The 18,647-nt window shown below is 35.9% G+C and overlaps 2 protein-coding genes across 5 annotated transcripts; one reads left to right on the plus strand and one right to left on the minus strand.

Moving 5' to 3' along the window:
* Window positions 1-932: 932 nt before the first annotated feature.
* On the plus strand, window positions 933-13,213 carry Y73E7A.3 (the record flags this gene model as incomplete). 4 transcript variants are annotated; one of them, NM_001262081.3, is made up of 12 exons in its annotated part: window positions 933-983; window positions 3,823-3,883; window positions 4,810-4,952; window positions 5,706-5,878; window positions 8,176-8,282; window positions 8,997-9,190; window positions 9,254-9,338; window positions 10,239-10,473; window positions 11,627-11,834; window positions 11,887-11,961; window positions 12,055-12,162; window positions 12,888-13,210. In NM_001262081.3, the coding sequence occupies 11 exons, from the start codon at window positions 3,868-3,870 to the stop codon at window positions 12,990-12,992; spliced, it is 1,449 nt and encodes a 482-aa protein (NP_001249010.2). The 4 variants fall into 4 exon arrangements, with proteins under 4 accessions (NP_001249010.2, NP_001368009.1, NP_001293405.1 ...); NM_001306476.3 differs by lacking the exons at window positions 933-983; window positions 3,823-3,883; window positions 4,810-4,952; window positions 5,706-5,878 and adding an exon at window positions 7,896-7,990 and having other exon boundaries at window positions 12,888-13,213; NM_001381227.2 differs by lacking the exons at window positions 933-983; window positions 11,627-11,834; window positions 11,887-11,961; window positions 12,055-12,162; window positions 12,888-13,210 and adding an exon at window positions 10,544-10,698 and having other exon boundaries at window positions 3,868-3,883.
* A 974-nt stretch (window positions 13,214-14,187) lies between these two features.
* cpx-1 (Putative complexin-1) lies at window positions 14,188-15,755 on the minus strand. The gene is made up of 2 exons (NM_058467.5): window positions 15,441-15,755; window positions 14,188-14,676 (listed from the first exon to the last, which is right to left on the minus strand). The coding sequence occupies exons 1-2, from the start codon at window positions 15,712-15,714 to the stop codon at window positions 14,519-14,521; spliced, it is 432 nt and encodes a 143-aa protein (NP_490868.1). The 5' UTR covers window positions 15,715-15,755; the 3' UTR covers window positions 14,188-14,518.
* Between the last annotated feature and the right edge of the window lie 2,892 nt (window positions 15,756-18,647).

Consider the following 18,647-nt stretch of genomic DNA (forward strand, 5'->3'; position numbering starts at 1 on the left):
TCGTGTACTCCACACGGACAAATACATTTAGTTTTACAACTAAAATCGAGCCGCGATGCGACACGCAACGCGCCGTAAATCTACTGAGCCAAAATGGCCTAGTTCGGCAAAAACTCTTCCATTTCGATTTATGAGGGAAGCCAGTATTCCGTGAACCAATAAATTTCCCAAATATTGGTTACGTCACACGTGGCTAAAAAACCTCGCTCGGCCACCGATCCGGAGTGGCAAAAAACGATAAACTTTTTAAAAAATGTTTGGAATCGATTTTTTAAAATCAAAAATCAATGAATTTCGTTTAAAAAGCCATTCGTAAATATGTGACGTCACCACTCGTGGCCGAGGAAATTCTCCGGTCATTGCGGGTGGAAGAACTTTCCGAAGTTTAGCGGCCACGTGGAAAGTTGGCTTTTTTTTGGAATTTCCGCTTAAAACTTGAAAAGAATAGGGTTTTAACGGATTTCAGGCCTCTCTCATAAATTTAAATGGAGTAGTTTCCCGGACTAGGACACTTTGGCTCGGCCATATTAGGAGTAGATTTACGGTGCGTTGCGTGTCGCGTCGCGGCTCTTTTTTAGTTGTAAAACTAAATGTATTTGTCCGTGTGGAGTACACGACTTTCCCAGTCCGGCGGGCGATTGTCAATGGAGCGCGAAACAATTCAATGAGGAAGGCCAGAACCCCGTGAAAATTCATAAAAATCAGTACTGATTGTGTAGTTTATAAATTTGAAAAACATTGGATTTTTTTATTTCAAAAAAAATTTCCCATACAACCTTAATTCCCATTCCAAAGTACAGCTGATAGTGTACTGTCTAACCTTTTTTACTGACTGATAAGAAGTGCAAGAATAACCCAAAATGTGGGGGCAATGATAACAAATTGGAGGCTCTATTTCCCCTCTTTAAACAAAAAAAGTGGTCCATGTTCCTTTAAATTCAATTTTCTTCTCTTTTTTGTTTGTTGAAAGTAGATTGGAACAGGTATTTCCTTTCTGTTTTCTTGTTTTACGAAAAAAAACAACGAATTTTCATTTTAAAGAAAATATCTTAATTTTTTTATTTAAATATTTGAGGTTACGCGCCTTTAAATTGACACGGATTTCTGGCTTCCCTCATAAATTGAAATGGAAGAGTTTTTGCCGAATTAGGCCATTTTGGCTCGGCCATATCTGAGGTAGATTTACGGCGCGTTGCGTTTCGCGTCGCGGCTCGATTTTAGTTGTAAAACTAAATGTATTTGTCCGTGTGGAGTACACGAGTTTCCCACGCGTTGTCCGTCAGGTGATTGTCAATGGAGCGTGAAAAATTCGAAGAGGAAGGCCAGAACCCCGTGTGTGATAAATGCTGATTTTTATCGATTTTTTCACTAATTAATTTTTCTTTCTAACAAAGTTTGAAAAAATTTAATTATCGATGTTTCTAAAAATTCAAATTTAAATTCGAAAATTACGATTTTTTCAGTAGAGCACACTTGCACCATAATCCTTTTTTCCGACGCCATACCCCATTTGATTTGAATTTCCGTCAAAAATTTCCTGCGCGTCAAAAAAGTTCACATTTCGCATGTCTTTTTCTCACTCTCTTGAGAATGGAGTGGTGGTGGTGGTGCTCCCCCTTCTTTTTTTTTTGATGTGCTCTCGGAGCCGACGGCGCTGGTGATGGTGGTGAAGCGCCGAAAAATATTTTTGGTGTATGAGGGATGGCCTCTTGGGAGGAAAATTTGGAAAAAAAAACGTCCGCGAAAAAAGGGGAATTCGTTCAAGTACTCCGGAGAAGTTTTCCGGCTTCTAGGGCGATTCGGAGATCGAAATTATTGGATTTTTTTAAAAATCACGCTTTATTCTCATAAGAGCCTTTTTTTCGAAATTTGAAATTCGGAGAATTAATCGATTTTTGTTTTTTTTTTTCGAAAAACTCGACCGCGGAATTTTTATTGGAAAACTCGGCCACACGTGGTGTCAGAATGTCTCTTTTCGGTTTGATCTACAAAAAGTGCGGGAGAAGAGACGCAGAGTTCTCAACTGATTTCGCATGGTTAGGAAAGCGCTGACGTCACATTTTTCAGGGCAAAAAATTCCCGCATTTTTTGTAGATCAATCCGTAATGGGACAGCCTGGAATCACGTAGGCCACGCAAAATTTTTTTTTCGAAAAACTAACCCACGGAATTTTTTGGACGTACATTTTTAAGTGATAAACTCGGCCACGGAACCTACTAGGCAACGCAAAAATATGTTTTGAAAAAACTAGGCCACGGATTTTTTTGGAAATCTCGGGTGCGTACATTTTTTGAATGATAAACTCGGCCGTGGATTTTTTCTTCGAAAAAATTTGGTCAAGGAATTATTTTTGGAAAACTCGGCCACGCAAATATAATTTTGAAACCAACTAGGCCAGGCAAGTTTTTTTTTGTCGAAAAACTAGCCTACGGAGTTTTACGTTCATTTTTAAAGATATAAACTCGGCCACGGTGCCTACTAGGTAACGCAAAAATATGTTTTGAAAAAACTAGGCCACGGAATTGTTCGGAAAACTCGGCAACGTCTAACTCATTTCTGGAAAATGCGGGATTTCATTTCGAAATACCACGGCCACGACAATATTTTTTGGAAAACTCGGCCAAATGACTTTTAAAAAGCTCTTTTAAAAATGCTTACACGTGGCCAAGTTTTACAAACAAACTTTTCTCATGGCCGAACTTTTCACTTTTGTTAGATGACTTGTGGTCATGTCGGCAGAAACTAGTCCCCAGACTTTGATTGCGTGGCCGTGAATTTAAAAAATAACTCGGTCACTCTTTTACTATTTTTTCGGCAACAAAAAGTTTCAAATTAAAAAAGGATAAATTTGGAAAAACTCGGCCACCAATCTTCAACTTAGCAATTGGAATTTTTTGAAAATTGCGCCCTCCATCTCATTCATCTCCTGAAGAAAAATATGCATTTTTCTGGTCCGTGTGCTCTGCACATTCCTCTTATTGCTCATTTTCTTCGTTTTTCCCTTCTTTTTGGGGGTCGTCCTCTTTCTCTATTTAATCCATGTATGTGTCTGGGTGTGTGTGTGTGTGTGTGTGTGCACCCCAGCTACACCACTACCATCACAATACTACTCTACACATTTTTCTTACTTTGAAAATAATTTTCTCAAAAAAATCCCAATCTTTTTATTTTGCAAAAAAGATAATTTTTTTTCTACACTTTCACATTTTTCTAGGAAAAACCGCTAAAAATTTTTTGACCCAACGCAAACGCGCTCTGTTTAGACTCAAGTTGTGTACTGCACGTGGACTAGCTTACCTGAAAAATTTCAAAGAAAAATTTGCATATTGGAAAAAAAAGAGCACAGTAACTTAAAAATTGAAAAAAAGTAAAATTTGCAAAAAAAATATTTAATCATAACGGGAACGGAAATTTCTGAGAATGCATATTGCACAACATATTTGACGCGCGAAACATCTCGTAGCGAAAACTACAGTAACTCTTTAAATGACTACTGTAGTGATTGTGTCGATTTACGGGCTCGATTTTTTTAAAGTGATTTAAAAATTAATTTATCGATAAAATATTTTTTTGCATGAGAAAATAATATATCGCTGTAACTTTTCGAAAATAAACTCATTTTGAAAATCGAGCCCGTAAATCGACACCCAAATAATTACTGTAGCTTTCGCTGCGAGATATTTTGCGCGGCAAATATGCTGCGTAGTACTCATTCTCTGAAGTTTATGTTCCCGTAATACTCATATGAACTCATTGATAAAAACATAAAAAACGCTCTGTGTACTCCACGTGGGCAACCTTTTTAAATAAAGAATTTTCCAGATATCCCCAATGGCCTAGTATCTGGAAATCGACAAGAAGTATAAAATGGGAGGAGAACGAGGTGAGTAGCTTTTTAGTTTTTTTTTTTTTCAAAAAATATTTAACTTCCCACCTAAAATTTTCTCAGCATATTTAAATTTCTCGGCAGTTTTTTTGAGGCACCACGGATTCAAGATCACCAGATCTTGAATCCGTGGAAAACGAATAAAAAATTTAAAACATTTCTGAAGAAATTTGAATTTCTCGCAAAAAATTTTCTGATGAAGTTTGAATTCCCGCCAAAAAATTTCTGATGAAGTTTGAATTCCCGCCAAAAAATTCTGATGAAATTTGAATTCCCGTCAACATTTTTTTGAAGAAATTTAAATTTCCCGCCAAAAATTTCTGAAGAAATTTGAATTCCTGCCAAAAATTTTCTGAAGAAATTTAAATTCCCGCCATAAATTTTCTGATAAAATTTAAATTCCCGCCATAAATTTTCTGATGAAATTTAAATTCCCGCCATAAATTTTCTGATGAAATTTGAATTTCCCGCCAATATTTTTGGGTCTCGCCATGATAAGTCTTACCACGTTGTGACGTCATTAAAAACATTCAGACTAACGGAACAAACGGACACTATTATTTTATATATATATATAAGTAACGATGGTATTAATTTCCCACCAAAACGCTTTCTTTAAAATTTGAACTTCCCGCCAAGGTGTTCTAATAAAGTTTAGCATTCTTTGCCAAAATTTTCTAAGAAAATTTGAATTTCCTTTCAAAAATTTTCTCAGAAAATTAAATACCTACACTAATTAATGCGGGCCTGCCCAGACAATAAACGTTATGTTTTTTTATGTTTTCCCCTGCTAGCAGCAACAGAGCAAGTGAGCCAATTTGTTACACCTCCCCCCCCCCCACACTCAACGTCTATCTCTCGGTTCACACAATCATCTCATACTCTAAGAAAAAGATAAAGTGGTCAGTTTTCCCTTCCTTCAGCTTACTCATTCTCGTATCATCGATCGGTTTACGACGAGCACGCCGGCGAACGACGACCTCTTGTCGAAGATCGGAGGAGAACGGCTGCACCACCATCACACCTCACAGCAAAACGATTTCCACGACAGTACGGCAATTACGGGGTATGTCGATCGGTTTTTTTTTGTTGGAGAATGTTTTGAGAATAGGATTTTAGACATTTCTACGACCAACATTTGAGGGAATCGTTGAAAAAATTAAAACTTATAGCGTTATTTAAAAAAAAAACACCCACATATTGCTGAAAAGTTATAGCTCCATTCTTCAAGTTATGTGCCTTAATTAATGTTAGTTTACTATTCTTTTGATGTTTTTCTAATTTCGAATGTCACAATATAATATACCGTATATTCCCTATTAGTATGGCCCCCCCTCACTCGAATTTGACCGTTTATATCTCGGTTGTCTTTGATCATATTTCAAAAATTCAAACGACAAAATCTTTTTCAATTCTATCGTTATGCTCTGGGTTTTTAAGGCATCAAAAATCTTCTGAAACCGCTGAAATATAAGCCGATAAAATCTATTGATGGGGGGGGGGGGGGCATACTAACAGGGTATATACGGTACATGTTTAGTAAGTAGATTTTACAACAATACCTTCAATACTATTAAAAAGTTCTCCGGATACCTGGCCACATTTGTAGTGACAACAGTTGTATTAATAACGCTATATGAATAACGGTAGTGTCCTTACATTTATAAATACACCCTACATTCTGCTCATAACAGTTGGAGCTACATTCATGTTAGTATTTTGCTAATCAGCTAATCAAGTAACAAGTAATAACTATACAGTCTTTAGAAAACTACATATTGTCGTAGCAAGTTTTGAAAAAAAAAAACGAACTTTCCAGATGACAAACTGCGGTGCTGAATCAACATCGGCACCGCCACAAGCAAACGGACATCTTCGGCCACCAGGCATTCAACCACATCGGAATCCATTCACACCGCCACCTCTTCCGTCTCCTGATGAGTTTGATGACGCGATTAATTGCTCACCGTGTTGTGATGATCCGAATGTTAGGTGAGTACAATTTTTGCTTTGATACTCACTTAGTGGACCGGTTCTTTAAAAATTGTTAGTATTCCTGCGGATGGCATTTTTCGATGTTTTCAGTGAAAATCGAAAAATCCAAAAATTGAAAATCGAAAAATCGAAAAAAAAATGTTCAGAAAATTAACCATAAAATATGATTTTTATAAAATCTAAATTTGCTTATATTGATAAGAAAGAACATAAAATTTTCTTCTTAAAAGAAGAGTACACGTGGTGCCAGACTGTCCCATCACGGTTTGGTCTACAAAAAATGCGGGAATTTTTTGCCCCAAAAATATGTGACGTCAGCACGTTCTTAATCATACGAAATCAGCTGAGAACTCTGCGTCTCTTCTCCCGCATTTTTTGTAGATCTACGTAGATCAAACCGAAATGAGAAACTCTGACATAACGTGAGAATAATGACCAAAATATTAAGCTAATTTTTGAAAAATCGAAATTTTTTTTCGAAAAATCGGAAAATCGAAAAATCGAAAAAACTAAAAAAAAACTAAAAAATAAATTGCTCGATTTTTCGCTGCAGATCAACAAACACTCAACAAATGGTTGAAAGTTTAAAAAACAGGAATTTTTCTATGACATTAGGTTAGTAAAACGACGTGAATTCAAAAAAAAAGAAGTTTGTTAAGACAATAACAAGGGTTGCCCTGACACCATAGTTTTCTTTTGTAGTTCGCTATTTTTTCATAACAGTATCTTTAATTATAGTTCCGGGATAACAGTATCAACTCAACTAGTTGCAAAATTTAAGTACAATTCCACGTGGAAACAGTAAATAACATACTTGCATAATTGTTGTAACAGGTGTGCAACATTTTGTAAAGTGTTACTGCAGCAGTAATAATATTGTTCAGACAACGTATGGGTTTATTAGGTCTCCAAATAAGTTCTGGGTCAAAAATCATAACTTTGTTCGCTGCAAATCGATTTTTATGAAACTTTGGGAATTTAAGTTATCAACCATGATCTTTCATTTGACAATTGTCACAAAAGTTTTTGACCGCCCCAAGTGAAAAAAAATCCGTCAAAAAAATTTTTTTTGGTTGGTCATCAAAAAATCTTCGAAAAAAATTTTTGCCGAAAATTCTTGATTTTTCATATAAAAATGATGTAACCAAGTGTAAACTATTTTTTACACATAAAATTCATTTGAGTTTGGAATTTGAATCTCAAGAAATATTCAAAAAACTCAAAAAATATCCGAAAAAATTATATTTTCTATTATCATTTTAGTGTATCGAACTAAACTGATGTGTTTTGTATGTGTAAAAATAGTTTACACTTGGTTACATCATTTTTGTAGGAAAAATCTAGAATTTTCGACAAAAAATTTTTTCGAAGATTTTTTGACGACCAAGCAAAAAAAATTTTTTGGACGGATTTTTTTTCCAAACTTTTGTCGTTTTCTAATAATGTATTCTAAACAAAGCAAAATCCGCACACAAACCTCAATTCAAAGCTGAAAAGAACCGAAATCTGAAAAATGCCTGAAAAAATTGGCTCCGAGTTAGGCCACTTGGGGTGGTCAAAAACTTTTGTGACAATTGTCAAATGAAAGATCATGGTTGATAACATTAATTCCCAAAGTTTCATAAAAATCGATTTGCAGCGAACAAAGTTATGATTTTTGACCCGGAATTTGTTTGGAGACCTAATAGTATCAAATTTTTTGCAAACCAATTCAAGATTTCACTTCTGTGCAAAAAAAAAACACTTCTGTGCAACTAAGCATTTTCTTTCATGATTGAAAATTTCTATCCCACCTTTTTCCATGACAAGCTAGCTTTTTTCCAGTATATTTACAGTTTATGAGCTGAAAGCGTTCTTTGCACCATTAAATCTAAAATCTAAAAGCATTCCATCTCAATTTGTCGGTAGCTCCCCCCCCCCCCCAGTCTGTCTGCATGCCTGCGTCTCCTCGCCCAATTTCTGTCTCTCTTGTACGTGCCCTCCCGTTTGATAAAATAATCGTCTCATTTTTTTCTCCTATTTTCCGTCTGATAAAAACGACGAGCACAAAATAACTACTGGTTTTCAAGTTTTCAATATAATGCCTACAAAAGACTATTCTGAAATACGGTAACGCAGATTTTTTTCAAAATTACGGCCTAACAGAGGCCTAAAAATTTTTTTAGGCCTGAATTTTTTTCTTGCTACAAAATTGTGTAATTACTTGGGCAATTTATTCAAAAACTTTTTGAATAAGAACAAATTTTTCTTGAATATAGGCTATCTTCTTGTTAATTAATTAGTTTTTTTTGCAGCCGAACATTCAAAGCATTAATATTGGGACAAATTCTATCACTATGCTTATGCGGAACGGGTGTCTCTAGTCAATTATTGGTTAATCAAAATGTCAATGCACCAGCTGGTAAGTTTTGGGATTTTTGGCTTGAAATAATTTCTGGAAACTTTTGTAGTACAGATTTTTTAAATAACTAAATTGAAAATTCCTTCAAAAGTTACGTAAGAAGTCATGTAAGTATACATTTTAAAGGTGGAGTAGCGCCAGTGGGAAAACTGTTAAGAACCACACCTATGGTCCCAAAATGACCAAATATTGTAATAAAACTTTCAATAATTTTTTGAACATTTTTTATTTACTGTCAAAAAGTGACAATTACTCAGTTTTTGCCACCCATAATTTTGGAAGTCGACCAAAAAAAATTGTTTTCCTACATTTTTTATACTTTAATTTTGTTTTAATTATTTGTATTAAAACATTGTAGGGGTCGGAACATGCGACATTGCTTTGGATTTCCTCAAAAGCTCATAGTTTTCAAAATTTTGGCAATTTGTCTAAACTTTGACCCGAAGTTATGAAAAATCTGAAATTTTTTAGAGTGTTTTATTATGATATTTGGTCGTTTTGGATCATTATAAGTGTATTTAAACGAAATCCCCACTGGCGCTACTCCACCTTTACGGATAAGTTTAGCAGGAAATTGACATTTTCTAAGAAATTTTCGAATGGATATTCAAAATTTCTAGGAAATTTTTTGGCGGTTTCTTGAATTGACGCATGGTCAAATACAGCTAAAAAATTTAAAATTTAAAATTTAAAATTTAACGTGCAATATTTCAGCCCAAGCTTTCTCCAACTACTTCCTTCTCTGTTTCGTGTATTGTATCTCGCTAGCGTGTAAAAATGATGAAAACGGTTTGGTAGTTGTGCTTCGGAAACGAGGATGGAGGTATCTGATATTGGCGATTATTGATGTTGAAGCAAATTACATGATCGTCAAAGCATATCAGTACACAAATTTGACATCTGTACAGGTAATTTTTTTTTGAAAAATTGTTTAAAATAAATTTTTGAAGTTAAATATTAGATATTTTCAGTTATTAGACTGTGCAACTATTCCGACAGTTCTCTTCCTTTCCTGGTTGTTTTTATCGGTTAGGTATTTGGCTTCACATATTCTTGGTGGGTTTTTACGATTTGAAAAAAAAAATTTAAATAAAAAAGTAAAAATTTCTGAGAAAGCTAAAACTCTGTTGACAAATATTTGCCACTTTACAAAAAAAAAGTAAAAAACTTTTTTTAGAAAGCTTTGAACTCTGTTGGCAAATATTGCCTTTTGCCTTACTATTAGCAAGATTATCGAAAAACGTTAATGAATTTCATAATTGAAAAAATTACTTTTTAAAGGGGGTTTAAAGATTATATTACCGTGCAAATAACAATTTTTCAAGAACTTTTGCCACTTGGCAAAAATAATGGAAAATGTTAATATTACCGGTACAGAGAGTGTAGATAGTTAGATAGTGACAGACATCCGGGACCCAATGGGGCGGGGCGCGCGGAAGAGACGATTTGTGTCGTTTTACGAAATGATGACAACGAGTAGCTTCAGTGGGGAAATTGCTTTAAAACACTCCTATGGTATCAAAATGATCAAATATCATTATAAAAAAATTCAAAAAAATTTTCTAAAATTTTTTTGATAATTAGAAAATTCTCAGATTGCATCAAATTCCATTTTGATTTACCGCCAAGAATTGGATGTTCGATGGAGCGCGCTTGCATGAATTTATTATCAAATTTGCAAATTTCCACTAAAATTACACAAAAAACATGAAAAATAATTAATAACTCGAAGTTACAATTATGCAAGCGCGGCGCTCCATCGAATTGGAATTTGATGCAATTTTACAATTTTCAAAAAACCATATAAAACTTAGAACATTTTTTAAAAATATTTTTTTTTATAATGATATTTGGGCATTGTGGTACCATAGGAGTGTTTTGAAGCAATTTCCCCAATTGCCGCACTGCTAAATCAGATAAAACATTTTTTCATATCTAAATTAGTTTCCATTTCAGGCGTAACAATCTGCATAATCGGTATCGCATGTGTCATTTGGGCGGATGCACTGGGTGACAAAGGAGCACTGGACGGTGGATCGAACAAAGTTCTCGGGGATATTCTGTGTCTAGCGGCGGCTGTAATGTATGCGATATGTAATGTAGCAGAGGAATTCCTTGTGAAACAGCACTCTAGAACAGAGTATCTCGGAATGCTTGGACTCTTTGGATGTATTGTTTCCGGTGTGCAGACGTAAGATTTTTTATTTTTTTTTTTTGCAAGGAGAAAAATGGAGAGATAGTTCGATTTTTGTGTTGTTAAGGGGACCTTCAATGACGTTTGTGTTATGGAATTTGATTGGTCAGAAATCTGTGATTGTTATGCATTAACTCATTGCCGATACTTTTCTCATAAATTTTTGATCTTTCCGTCAAAAATTTTCTTAATTTTTTATATTTTTATTTGTGCCAAATTTTTTTCTCAATAAAATTTGAGTTTACAGGTGTAAATTTTCTACAAAAATTTATATATATTTATTTATTTAAAATTTGAATTTCCCGCCGACATTTTTTCAGAAAATCTGAAGTTCCATCAAAAAAACATTTATCAGAGAATTTGAATCTCCCGCCAAAATTTTTTCTCAGAAATTTGAATTCCCGCAGAATTTTACTAAAGTACCCCGATCATATTCACACGTGGAGTCAGAAAATCCCATTTCGCTTTGATCTACAAAATATGCGGGAGTTGAGAAGCAGACATCTCATCTGATTTCGCATGGTTAAGAGCAATTTTTCTGGGAAAAAAATCCCGCTTTTTTGTAGATCAAACTGTAATGAGACAGCCTGACACCATGTGATATATCCACCCCACCTACTAAGCTTAAACTATATCCCCTCAAAAGAAGAAAAGTGAATTTTTTTTTCCAAAACTACAGTAATCCTACCGTACTGCTACAGTACCCCTACAGTACTACTAAAATTTGAATTCCCGCCGAAGTTATTCTCAGAAAAATTTGAATTTCCGACCAAAAAAGTTTTCTCAGAAAATTTTTATTTGAAAATTTGAAGTTCCACCAAAATGTATCCCCTAGAAAATAAAATTTGGCAAACTAAAGTCACGGTGTTCTGGCCTTCCTCATTGAATTTTTCGCGCTCCATTGACAATAGCCAGCCGGACAACGCGTGGGTAAGTCGAGTACTCCACACGGACAAATACATTAAGTTTTACAACTAAAATCGAGCCGCGACGCGACACGCAACGCGCCGTAAATCTACCCCAGATATGGCCGAGCCAAAATGGCCTAGTTCGGCAAAAACTCTTCCATTTAAATGTATGAGGGTAGCCAGAAATCCGTGAACATCTCATATAGGAACAACTATCACTAAAAAATTTAATTTTTTTTCAGAGCCGTATTCGAACAAGAAGCCTTGTCGAAAATCGTGTGGGATGGGACTATTGTCTCCTATTTTGCGTTGTTCGCCTTTTCAATGTTCATATTCTACTCATTGGTTACTGTAGTTCTGCAGAAGACGTCCGCATTGATGTTCAATCTATCGACACTGACCGCCGATTTTTATTCGCTCTTGTTTGGAATCTTTATGTTTAAGGATACGGTAAAATTTTTTTTAGAAGTTTATCAATTTGAAAATCAAGAAAACTTTGCAGTTCCACTACCTGTACTTTGTTTCATTCATCGTTTGCATAATCGGATCCGTAATTTATTCAATGAAAGAGACACAAGTAAGTGCAAACTTTAAAACCATTTTTTTCTTATTTCTCAATAATTTTGTCATATAAATCATAGAAATTCAAAACGACTAAAACAATTTCTAGGTTCGCGATGCGGATGAACCCCGACGAGTATGTCCGTGCCTTTTTGTGTGTTGCTGTTGTTGCGGGTGCTGTTTTGAGGAAGGAGATAGTACCGAAGGATCCATTGATGTTAGTTTTTGAAAAAATATTTTCCTGATAATCAAGGAATACATTAATTTGCCAACCGGAATGAATTCCCCTCATTCAAATTCTTATACAGTTTTTGGAGTTAGTAAAGGCGGTGTAGTCGAATTTTTTTAATTGCTTTATTAGATTCAAAATTGTTTGAAAACACCGAATTTCATAATGAAACTTCTTGAAAAAAAATTCTCTAAAAAACTATCTTTTTTGAAATCACTGTCAAATACTGAGTATACAATTTAATTATCTTGCGTTTTCAACTCGATTTAGGTATTTTAAAATCGATGGACGGCGAGATTTATAATTTTTTAAAAACAAATCTCGCCGTCCATCGACTTTAAAATACCTAAATCGAGTTGAAAACGCATTACATTGTATACTCAAAATTTGACGGTGATTTCAAAACAAAAAGTTTCCAGCCGCTTGACAAGTCGGTCAAATTTCAAATTTTAACTAATTTTAGGCCATTTTTTGAGCCGTCATAACTTTTTTTTGAGAAGTTTTTAAAAAGTTTCATTATGAAATTCGATGTTTTCAGACAATTTTGAGTCTAATTAAGCAATAAAAAAAATTCCACTACACCACCTTTAAATTTTGCCACGTCGCTAAATAAGCACTAGTTTTATCAATTTTAAAACTTGGAAAAATCCAGAAAGAAAAATATGTTTTCTGGAAATTAAAATCAAATCCTTAATGATGTTTTGATTTTCCAGGTATCACCATCTCCAAATGAACGAATGCAGATGGGCCTGAACCCACGTGGCTCAATGAGCCCATGTCCTGTACACGGTGGAAGTCAGCAACTATCCCACTTATAGTTTTTTGACTATTCCTTTCGAATTTCCTTTCAATTTGTTACGTGTTACCAAGATTCACCTCTTTCCGTTCTTTTTTTTAAATATCAATTGGTTTGCATTGTTTCAAGTGCCCCCTGATTTCTGCTCCTTAATTCACTTATCTGTTTTCTCACGGGTTTAGGATATTTTTTCTGTTATTTTTTTTGACTATGGAATTATAAAGAAAATCGAATTTCAAAAAAGCATGTATTAGCCAATGTAAACGCGCTCCAATGATGATGTAGCCCACGTGGTATCAGAGTGTCTCTTTACGGCTTGATTTAAATACGTAGATCTACAAATTCACTTATCTGTTTTCTCACGGGTTTAGGATATTTTTTCTGTTATTTTTTTTGACTATGGAATTATAAAGAAAATCGAATTTCAAAAAAGCATGTATTAGCCAATGTAAACGCGCTCCAATGATGATGTAGCCCACGTGGTATCAGAGTGTCTCTTTACGGCTTGATTTAAATACGTAGATCTACAAATTCACTTATCTGTTTTCTCACGGGTTTAGGATATTTTTTCTGTTATTTTTTTTGACTATGGAATTATAAAGAAAATCGAATTTCAAAAAAGCATGTATTAGCCAATGTAAACGCGCTCCAATGATGATGTAGCCCACGTGGTATCAGAGTGTCTCTTTACGGCTTGATTTAAATACGTAGATCTACAAATTCACTTATCTGTTTTCTCACGGGTTTAGGATATTTTTTCTGTTATTTTTTTTGACTATGGAATTATAAAGAAAATCGAATTTCAAAAAAGCATGTATTAGCCAATGTAAACGCGCTCCAATGATGATGTAGCCCACGTGGTATCAGAGTGTCTCTTTACGGCTTGATTTAAATACGTAGATCTACAAAAAATGCGGGAATATTTTCCAGAAAAGTTGTGACGTCAGCACGATCTTAACCATGCGAAATCAGATGAGATATCTGCCTCTCAACTCCCGCATTTTTTGTAGATCAAATCGAAATAAGACATTCTGACTCCACGTGGAGACGCATAGTTCTCAACTGACTACGTATGGTTAAGAACGTGCTGACGTTACATTTTTTTGGCCTAAAAAGTCCCGCATTTTTTGTAGATCAAACCGTAGTGAGACAGCCTGGCACCGCGTGGATTAATAATTTTTTTAATTGTTTTTTCGCGGGCTTCTCAATAGAGCGCGATTTCCCAAGAGTAATAGGTTTATTATACTCAATCAATAATCATTGTTTCTACAGAAAATACACAAGGACACAAAACATTTAGGGTTATTATCGATTTTTCCCCGCCGCCACCGCCGCTAAAAATCGAGATTTTGCGGTTCTTAGTGCAGGCGCGATGGGGAAAAAACTTTCAAAAGAAAAAAGTGAAAAATGAGATCTCAGACGGAATTTTTTACAGCAAAATTTCAGGACTAGAAAAGAAATCGGATGTGGACAAAAAAACTATTATAATTTGGCAAAATTTTAGAGGAATTGGAATTTGAGAGACAATTTTTTGTCATTTGTCATAATTTATTTTCCAAATGGGAAGAATCCCTTGACGGTCTCGAAGGCGCCGGTCGCCATAGTTTTCGCTTTTTCGACTTGCTCCGTGAGCCCGAGTTGGCCGATGAGACTGTCGTCCTCAGCGTTCATTTCAGCGGCGATCTCCTCCGGAGTCTTGCGGGGTCCTGTAACGAAATCGACTGAGCAAATAATCATTATTATGTATTGGAACAATTTGAAGTACTCCTGCGTTTTTTTGAGCTTTTAGGAGCAAAAGAGCACATGATAGGTTACGATAGATTTTCAGGTATTTTCTGATTTTCGGGTTATTAAAAACAATTTTGAAACTGGAACTTTTCGCCCAAACTTTTAAAAAGAAAATTTGAATTTCCAGCTAATATGTTTCATTTGAAAATTTGAAATTTCCGCAAAAAAGGATTTCTGAAAAAGTAGAGTTTCTGTCAAATACGTTTTTCACGAGCTTTTTCACGGACAAAAATTCTGCTAAAAATTTTAATTTCCCGCCAAAATTTCATCTATCAATTTTTGTATAAATTCTTTAACAAAAAATTTAAAAAATTAACAGAATGGGTCAGAGGATTGGACTTCAAATAATCTTAATTATGTTGAAATTGCGAACGCGCTCTATCGAGAAAATGTTTTAAAAAATCGATGATTTTATTTGCCAAAACCAAAAATTCCATAATGACGTCACATGTGGTGTCAGGGTGTCTCATTTCGGCTTGATCTAAGTTGATCTACAAAAAATGCGGGAGAAGAGACGCAGAGTTTTAAACTAATTTCACATGGTTAAGAACGTGCTGACGTCACATTTTTTGGTGCTAAAAATTCCCGCAATTTTTGTAGATCAAACAGCAATGAGACAGCCTGGCGCCACGTGACGTCACTATTAGCTACGCGGCCGCAGAAACTCCTAGGCCACACCTACCTCCAATACGTCCTTCAGTAAAATCCATAGCAACACCCTCTTCCTTCTTCTTAATAGCATACTTATCACGAATGCCCTGACGCATTTTTTCTCTCTCATTCTCCATCTTCCGATGCTTCTCCTTACGCCGTTCCTCTTGCTCCAACCGAGCCGCAATCACTTCTGGATCCTCTCCAGTTTCCGTCTTCTCACCACCATCGTCCTTCATACCGAGACCGCCGGTCACCTCGCTCAGCTGATTTCCGACCATTTGTTTCATCAAAAAGCCCGCCATTTTTCACGTTTTGTTTTGAGGGTTTCAAGCTGCAAAATTTGAGAAAATAACGTGAGAATTAAAATTTTGACATGAAAAAATCGGAAAAATTTTAATGGCCTAGTTTTTCTGATAACCTAGTCCACATGAAAATTTATAGTTACCTAGAAGAAACCCTAGTTTTTCATAACCTCCTAGACCGTCTAAAAATATTAATGGCCTAGTTTTCTATGATCTAGGCCACGTAGAAGATATTGATGGCCTAGTTTTCCAAAAAAACCTGTGTCACTTTGAAATTGATAATGATCTAGTTTTTGCAAACCTAGGCCGTTTTCAATGAAGTGCTGAATTTTTAGATGTCTTTATTGGGAAAACCCGAAAAACACAAAAACACGAAAAAGAGGAAGAAAACAGAGAAGGAGGAGGGAAAATTGATGGGGAAGAAACGAAAAACGCAAAAAAAAAAAGAAAAATGAGAGGAAGTAAAAAGGAAATGGGACGTCTTGTGTGTGTGTGAATATGAAAATGTTTTTTTTTTCAACTTTTTCATTCAAAACACCTAAGGGAAGGTAATTAAGTGGACGGGGGCGTGACCGACCAATCAGGTATTCTGGCTGAAAATTTGGAGATTTTAAGTTCTAAATGAATATTTTTTAAAAATTTTACAGAAAAGATTTTGATGGGAAATTAACTTTTTTGCAGAATATGTTTTAGCCAGAAATTCAAATTTTTAGCAGAATTTTTGGCGGGAAAGTCAACCTTTTCCAGAAAAAATTCAGCGGGAAATTAAATTTTTTGCAGAATTTTTTAAAGCCAGAAATTCAAGTTTTTAGCAGAATTATTGGTGGGAAATTCAAATTTTCTTAGATAAAACATTGGCGGAAAATTTTCTCAAAAAAAAATCACGGGGGCTGCCTTCCTCATTGAATTTTTCGCGCTCCATTGACAATCGCCTGCCGGACAACGCGTGGGAAACTCGTGTACTCCACACGGACAAATACATTTAGTTTTACAACTGAAATCGAGCCGCGACGCGACACGCGACACGCGCCGTAAATCTACCCCAAATATGGCCGAGCCAAAATGGCCTAGTTCGGCAAAAACTCTTCCATTTCAATTTATGGGGGAAGCCAGAAATCCGTGAAAAACGTATTTGACAGAAACTCTATTTTTTCAGAAATCATTTTTTGGCGGAAATTTCAAATTTTCAAAGAAAAAATTTCAGCGGGAAATTCAAATGTTCTTTTTAAAAGTTTGGCCTAAAAATTCTTCAAATTTCAAAAGCGTTTTTCATAACCCCCAAAATCAGAAAAAAAAAGAAAAATCTACCGTAACCTATCATGTGCTCTTTTGTTCCTCAAAAGCTCAAAAAACGCAAGAGTACTTCAAATTGTTCCAATTCAATGGACTACGGTAGAGCACACTTGCATTTTTCTCTTCATTTTTGGCTCCCCTCGCTGAAGCATTTCGGGCAAAAATTGAATACTCTGGGAGAGGCGAAGGGAAAGATTTTTTGCTTTTTTGGCGGCGGCCGCCTAGCGCCAACTACATTCCCACCCATCAAAAACAAAAAAAAACACTTTTTTCTATTTTTTTGACGTCCTCCCAGCTGATTGATGCATTTTTGCGGCAAAATTTCTGGGTTTTTGAATCCATGGAATTCATAAATATATAAGGGTTAGGCTCCGCCCACTTACGAGAAAATGTTCATTTTATTTCAAAAAAATTAACCGTGCCCCTCACGTGGAGTCAGAGTGTCCCATTTTGGTTTGATCTACGTAGATCTACAAAAAATGCGGGAGAAAAGACGCAGAGTTCTCAACTGATTTCGCATGGTTAAGAACGTGCTGACGTCATATATTTTTTGGGCAAAAAAACCCCGCATTTTCTGTAGATCAAACTGTAATGGGACAGCCTGGAACCACGTGGTGCCCCTCAAAGATGCATGGCGGAAAATTCAAATTTTCACAGAAAAAGTGTTCAGTTGGAAATTCTACCGTACTCCTCTTCCAATTTTGAGGTGCATAGAAGAAGTTGGGCACGGGTTTCTGGCTCGACCCCTCGGTGTATTTTGTGCAAACACCGTCACGCGCAAATGCATACACTTTTTCAACGCGCTGCGTGAAAATTCCTCTTGCGATTTCAAAAAAATTTTTCCCGCCATTTCAGTGTCCAATGGAGCGCGGGGTCGAGCCAGAACCTCGTGGTTGGGTTAGAAAGTACTTGAAATAATTTTTTTTGAGAAAAATTTAAAAAAAAAGAAAAATAAGTTGTCGGAATTTGCTCAAAAAAAGGAGAAAAAGGAATGGCGGAGCCGCCGCCGTCGCCACAAAAAAAGAGCAAATGCACATAGAGCAAAAACACGAAAAGAATGGAAAAAATGGGCGGAGCCTCGCAGCGGGGGGCTCACATGAGAGAGAAAAAGCTCGCGCCTCAAGGGACGCCAAATCGATGAGCGGGGGGCTCTCACGTCTTCTACTTTTTTTTTTGCTCGCTGCTGAGCACAGAGAAAAAGAGCACCTCCTTTTTGTGCATGTGTGCTTCGCGCTCCGTGAGCTCTGAATGAGTTATTCTTGCACGGGCAAATGCTCTTCAGGGGTGGGTAGGAAGAAGAGATGGGTAAAATGAAACAAGAAGAGCAAAGAATTGTTTTCGAAATTTTTTTCTGGATAACTAATAGTTGTATTTCTCGCGACTAATGCATTACAAAACTAGAAAATACAATAAAAACTCGGGCCGCCAAACACCGATTTCTGGCTTCACTCATAAATTGAAATAGAAGAGTTTTCGCCGAACTAGGCCATTTTGGCTCGGCCATATCTGGGGTAGATTTACGGCGTGTGTCGCGTGTCGCGTCGCGGCTCGAGTTTAGTTGTAAAACTAAACGTATTTGTCCGTGTGGAGTACACGACTTTCCCACGCGTTGCCCAGCAGGCGATTGTCAATGGAGCGCG

The sequence above is a fragment of the Caenorhabditis elegans genome, chromosome I (genome assembly GCF_000002985.6).
Source record: "Caenorhabditis elegans chromosome I".
Classification (NCBI taxonomy): domain Eukaryota; kingdom Metazoa; phylum Nematoda; class Chromadorea; order Rhabditida; family Rhabditidae; genus Caenorhabditis; species Caenorhabditis elegans.